At 32.0% G+C, this 6,860-nt stretch overlaps 1 protein-coding gene across 1 annotated transcript in view; it reads left to right on the top strand.

The window, feature by feature from the left end:
• The first annotated feature begins 4,056 nt into the window (after positions 1 to 4,056).
• Positions 4,057 to 6,860, top strand: part of LOC129216734 (PHD finger protein rhinoceros-like) — a 60,796-nt gene continuing 57,992 nt past the window's right edge. Inside the window, exon 1 of the mRNA XM_054850951.1 lies at positions 4,057 to 4,096. Coding sequence (XP_054706926.1) covers positions 4,057 to 4,096 — 40 coding nt within the window. The remainder of the gene's footprint in view (positions 4,097 to 6,860) is intronic.

The following is a 6,860-nucleotide window of genomic DNA, read 5'->3' as shown; positions in this document are numbered from 1 at the left end:
TCTTCAAACTAATTCTATTAATTCACTCATTTGTAAGTTAACTTGCTTGTTGTAGATGACTATTGTGGGGACTTATCAAGAAAATTATGAATTATTAATAAATGATTGCCAAAAATATTATATGCATAAGAATTCTTTTTAACAATTTTAAAAGTTTTCCTCATTTTGAGAGTACCTTGAAATGACATCTCTTATATATATTTCATTTTTAGCACTCTCATCCCTTAACATAATGCACATAATATCCAAATTGATACGAGGTATTTTATCCACTCTTAAAACAATTTTCATGAATACTTTTCTTTATTTTGCTTGTCATATTATAATTGTATAATTTTATATTCATTTACTGTAGAACCTAATTAATGTGAACTAATAGGTGATTCAGGTTTTTTTTTTGAATTAATGAAAGGACAAATTTAATTAAAAAAAAAGGAATGCATAAGTGGAGCAGAGATTCAGAAACGAACTACTGTACACAGTAAAAATTGTTTCAGATTTATTCTTTTAATGTTGAAATATAAAACTGCATAAGAGAGAATTACGAAAATAAATAATGCTGACTACAAAAATACACTGTCGCGTAAACTCTCCTGTTATTTAAACAGCATGTACATTTAAATGGCTGCCTTGATTATGTGATGTCCAGATTAATGAAGGTTCACCGTGCGTACAGTCGTTTATTTTAATAAAGTATAGCAATGAGTTCTAAGCAACTTTTTAAAGCTATTCGCCACTTTGAACTGAGTAATAAATTGTTTTTCTCATGTTCCTTGAGTCCCTTTAACAAATACATGCTGAAGAATGATCCCCCGCCCCCTCCACTGAACAAACCTTTTGGGTTTGGGTACCCGCCATTTTGGGTGGTACAAAAAATTTCTGAAACTGCTTGAGAGTCGATAAAAAGCACCAAATCGGCTAGGAATAAGACTCCTTTCTTTACGCACAGATAAAGGTCTCTGCTATTCCACAAAAGACGCTTGTAGTACCTCTATTAATCCACAATATTTTTCCAATTTTGTATTCCAAGAACAATACACACAGGGCTCCCAAATGGTCCGCTTTTCCCGCCAAAGTCCGTTTTTTAGGGTAAAGTCCGCTTTAGACCGCTTTTTAACATTTTGGTCCGTTTAGTCCGCTTTTGTATTGTTTTTACTAAAAAAATCAGATTTTAAAAATTTTCATTACATTAAAAGATACTGTATGCTGACTTATGTTAAGCCTGAACACGCTGCCGCGGCGCCGTTTTTCTATTGAACTTGACTTTCTGGTATTATTTCGTTTCAGATTGACATCATTACTCCTCCTCCCACCGCTGTAACATGGAAATTTAGCAAATGGAGAAGTTTGGGGGAACAGTTATGACATGAAATCAAAGCATTTTGCTACCGATATTTTTCACGAGTTCGTACGCACTTGAAAAAAATCAAGAATGTTTCATCAGTGCAATTTTCTGAACTTGTGTTCGATATGTAGCATCGCGAAAAATTACTTCCTGTGTTTGCGAGTTCAATCTTTTTGCATCTTGTTAATATTTTGATGTTTTTGACAATCAGAAGTTACTTTAACATTCATTAACTTAGATTAGCTTATTTTGTGTTTAATTACAATAGAGAATAAACTTTTTTTTCGAAACCATGGCAACATTTAACTTACTCGCACTTCGCGATCTTTTTGCATCTTGTTAATGTTATGATATGTTTGGCAATCGGAAATTATTTCGACATAACACCTCCTTAGATTAGCTTATTTTTTGGTTAATTTTAATAGACAATTTTTATATTTTTGGTACCATAGCAACATTGAACTTTCTCGCACTTCGCGGAAAGTGCTTGTCGTGTTTGAGATTTCAATCTTTTTGCATCTTGTTAATATTTTGATGTTTTTGTCAATCGGAAGTTATTTTGGTATACGCCACCATAGATTAGCTTATTTTTTGTTTAATTTTAATAGGTAATAAACTACTTTTTTTTCTCGAAACCATGGCAACATTGAACTTACTCGCACTTCGCGATCTTTTTGCATCTTGTTAATGTTATGATATTTTTGGCAATCGGAAGTTATTTTGACATACGCCATCATAGAATAGCTTATTTTTTGTTTAATTTTAATAGATAATAAACTTCCTTATTTTTGGAACCATAGCAGCATTGCACTTACTCGAACTTCGCGAGGAATTGCTTCTTGTCTTTGAGATTTCAATCTTTTGCATCTTGTACATATTTTGATATTTTGCGCAATCGAATGTTATTTTCACATATGCTATCCTAGACTAGCATATTTTATGTTCAATTTTAGTCATGTTTAGTTTTAGAGAATTTTTTTTTTTTTTTTTTTTTGGAAATTATGCCAACAGTGAACATACTTCGCGAAAATTTGATTCTCTTGTGGAAGATTTCAATCCTTTTGCATCTTGTAATTATTTTAATATTTTTTAAAATTAGAAGCTGTTTTGACATGTGCTACCTCAAATTTTTTTATTTAATTTTATTTTTAAAAACTAAAAAACTTATATCCTTATTTTTTTAAGTGCTCATAATGAGTATTTTCAATTTGAAAATATATAGCTCTATGAATCTAAACTTACACATTTATTTATTACATTAAGTTATCCAGTAAAAGCAGGCTCAAATTTACATTGGGTATGGTGACTTTAATAAAACAATTTTCTTTCTCACTAATTTTTATATGTACTTGAAGAGAGTTACAATATTTTTTTGTTCCCGAACAAATAATACATACATATGAAGAAATGATTTGGATACTTAGCATACTAATAAATGATTTGCAAACCTCTAATATTTTTGAACTTAGTAGCGTAGCCAGAAATTACCTCCTGCTTTGGTGTTTGGTCATAAACTCTCATATGTATATAAACTTACCATATTTTGGTTGGAAATATGTGTAAAAACCAAGGGCTGTGGAGGGGGAGGGGGACCTCCTGGCCTCCAAACTATATCTTCTTGTCTTGCGGTACGTTATATCAAAATGAATTCTCTTTAAACTGGTTATGTGAAAAATTTTGTAAACTACTATGTACTAAGGTGTTTACTGTAATAACTGTACCTAAAAGGTCTTTATTAGGTATGCACTGATTGATCGGTCACTTGGGTGATTATTTTTAACTAGCTAGTTTTTACCTTTTAAGTAGTAGAAAATTTATTTTACAATTAAAGTTACTCTGTAAGATGGTCAGTCACATGCTTGCTTGTCACTCCCCCCCCCCCCCCCATCTAAATGTTTGTGTGAATAATATAATTCGATGGATAAGAAGTTCAGATGTGCAGAAGGTGATAAGGATTTATCATTAAAAATCATTATTTGGTTAATTAACGAATTATCTTCACGTATTTATTGCCAGACAGCTAATTTGCCTTTTGGTGCTACCCTGGGTTTAACTATGAATGGTCCTCCCAAGGTCCTCTTTTTAATCCTAACTGGTCCTCTTTGGTCCCCTTTTTGATTCAAAGTGGTCCTCTTTTACCCTGATCTATGGCTAAAATGTGTTGGGAGCCCTGTACACATGAACGATTTATAAATACACATAAAAAGTTTAGGAAGAACACCCAAGGATACAGGCGGGAATCGAACTCGCTCCTCTCTTACAAAGCAGTTGGCGAAATCACGCGGCCACCGATCCCCCAAGGCACCTAATTGGGGACAAATCTTGCAAATTAATTTCATAAGCAATGAAACTAAATAGTAGCTCAATTTTTTTTTTCTTTCAAAAATAATTAATAAATTGAAAAGATACTGTAATTGTTTACATTTTATGCATAAAATGTTTGAACACAATGTGGACACATACTGCTGTTGATGGTTTAGGGAGAGGAGGGGGGGGGGTCATGACTTGCATAAAACACCACTTGTATCCGCCACTGCCTCAAGTTAGAGTGAATTGATTTAGTTTAAATGACTGAAAATTAGATGAATTAACTGTACTATAATTTTGTTGCAAAATATTTTTGTGGTTTCAGTGCAAAATTAGTTTTAATTGTTTGAATTTATAATCTATATTTTACTTTTAGAAGCAATAGTGCTTGAAGTATCTTAAGTATGGCATCATCAGCAAAACGAAGAACCAAAGGAAGCAAAGGTATGTTATATAGTATATTTATCTTAATTAGTAAATATAATGTGATTTCAACTTATTGAAAAATTTATTTTCTTTTAGCATGTAATTACATCACTTTGATATGCATAAACTAAAAAATTTATATGAGATATATATAGAATTCATAAAAGAATAATCAATAGCCATTTGTTTCTTTCTTTCCTTTTATCATGTTTTACTACTTGTTTTTTCCATGTCATTCAGTAGGCAAATTTATGTAATTCCTTGTTGTACATAACCAGTATGGTAAGAGTTATTATGGTTTTGCTTCAATTATATGTTTCATGCTTTTCATTCCAATGTAATTTATGAGAAAGTTCAATTTGCAAATGTTAAGGCACAAAGGGGGGGAAAAAGCTCATGCAATTTTCTTTCTGTGCTACAATTTATTTTCTGTTGAAATTATATTGAAGGCTTGTCTCCTCTGATGAAGCTTTCTTCTTTCTGCAACAATACCAAATTTGTATGTACAGTGAAATCCCGTTACAACGAATACCAATACAATGAAATTTTCGTTACATTGCACAAATGTTTGCTCCCGTTTTAAACCGCATTAAGATACTGTATAAAAAAATCTCATTTTAATAAAGAGATTTTTTAAAAAAATTTAAATTTTAAATTTTCTGCGCACCAAATGCAAGGCACCTTGCAAATTCAGAAAGGGCTCTTGTGGTCAGTATAATAACGTTTATGAATTAGAATCTTTTATAATTTCTACTGGGACCAAATCTCTCGCATAAAGGAAAATAGCAACACTTTTTGTGATGATGACCAATGAATAAAAGTGTGTTCAATATTTAAAATTTTTTTTTTCAGAATAATTAATGTATTAATTATATTTTTAGATCTTTTGTAACTAAAAGTTGCAGATTTACTTATATTAGGGTGTCGGTTTGTAAAATTAACACGTTTACAAAAATAAAGTAAGTTTTTAGAAGATTCTGTTACAACGAATATTCTGTTACAACAAAATATTTTATCGGACCTTGGAGTTTGTTGTGTAGTCGAATCCCGACTTACGCGAGGGATGCATTCCAAGACTACTCGCGTAAGTCGAAATTTCGCCTTGTGGAAAACTGTTGTGTCATATGATTTTTTTAATTAACATACCCAATCATTTTAGACATTTAAACACGTTTTAAACTATTTTTGACCATATGTTAACATATTAACATTTCTTACATAAAGAACTGAATTTTTACTGTATTTTTTTTGTCAAGTTGCATTATTCAACATAAAATATTGTTACGATGCGCAAAATCAATGATCAGTGGAAGAGAGATATATAAAAATAAAACAGTACGGAGCGTACCGTATGTAGTAATAATAAAGCACTGCACTGGGCAATAGTACTATAAAATACAGTAGATACAATAAGTTACATTTATTACTGAAAAATTAAAGATGATGATTTATCCTGCGCAATCTGATCGCGTCATTCTAATATATTTTTAAATACAGTAGCTTCGCAATTGCTTTTATAACATTTACATATATGGTAATACCCCTCTGGGACCCCCTGGACATAAACTGATTGCCTTCTCTTAACTTTTAATTATACGCATGAAGGATTCACCCATTCTACCTAATTGTCGTGCTACCTTCGACCCACTTTCTAGTTGTTCAAGCTTATCAAGAATTTTTACCTTTTCTTAAATTGTCGCAAATTTTCAGTTTTTGTTTCCATCTTCAAATTTTACATGAAACAGCGTGCCTAAGTGCCACAATATTTCATCACCTTTCGTATTTAGAATAAATAAATGAAAAATGAGGAGTGGTGAAACATATCGATATGTGGGAACTTGCGCAGTTAGTGATGCTGAAAGGATGAAAGTACATTCACGAATTAGTGTTTAGTAGTCAATAACAAAACCTAAACCAATAGCATCACAATTCCTTTCCAAATATTTTCGAGTTGAGAGTGAGAAATTCGCTTTAGCTCTAAAATTCATTGCTCCTGAAAAACTCACGTTATAGCCATTTCGCATAAGTCGGATCGCATTGTAGCGGGAGTTGACTGTAACAGGATTTCGCTGTATAATCTCTTTCCCTCCCAACTTCATTAACAGTAGAGCTTTACGAGCAGAGCAGCCTCGACAGCTTAAGTATTACAACAAACTGAAATATCTGGTGCTTCCCAACACAAACTTCAATCTGTATGTTGGTCTCTTATTGCTGTATTTAATGTTCTGAAGTGTTCTGACATCTATTGTGAAGCGATATCCTGAAGAAAATTAAATATCTATCCAAAGCCTTCTCTATATCCAAATAATATAGACGAACATACAGGCTCTGATCGCAGACCATTTTCAAAATTTGCTGACAGTTTTGACAGTTTCTTTAAAAATGTCTTTATTTATCCAGTTTTTTTAACTGTAAAACATCTTGATTTTGTTAATTGTGCGACAGTTAGGCTTGTTACTAATGAAACTGCCAGAGTCATTAATCATGACATAGTAGCAACCAAACTAGTGTCATGGCAGAGTGGCTGTCCACTTGCGTATAACTTTTTTGCTGTTAGCTTCAATGTAGGACTCAAGTGGCCATCTTTTTTGCAGAAAAGTTTTATGAAATAATTTGATGTTGCAGATAATTTTACATTTTACCTAGATCTGGCCATCTCATTAAACTTGCATCCGCCAATAAACTTTTAATAATTTTTATTTATTCATCTACAGCCAACAACTGGCGTTGCTAACAAAACGTGAAACTCAATGTATTTTAATATCAAAAGTTTTGATGTGGC

Source organism: Uloborus diversus, chromosome 2 (assembly GCF_026930045.1).
Source record: "Uloborus diversus isolate 005 chromosome 2, Udiv.v.3.1, whole genome shotgun sequence".
Taxonomy (NCBI): domain Eukaryota; kingdom Metazoa; phylum Arthropoda; class Arachnida; order Araneae; family Uloboridae; genus Uloborus; species Uloborus diversus.
Note: the sequence above shows the minus strand (reverse complement) of the source record. Positions and strands in the feature narration are given on the sequence as shown.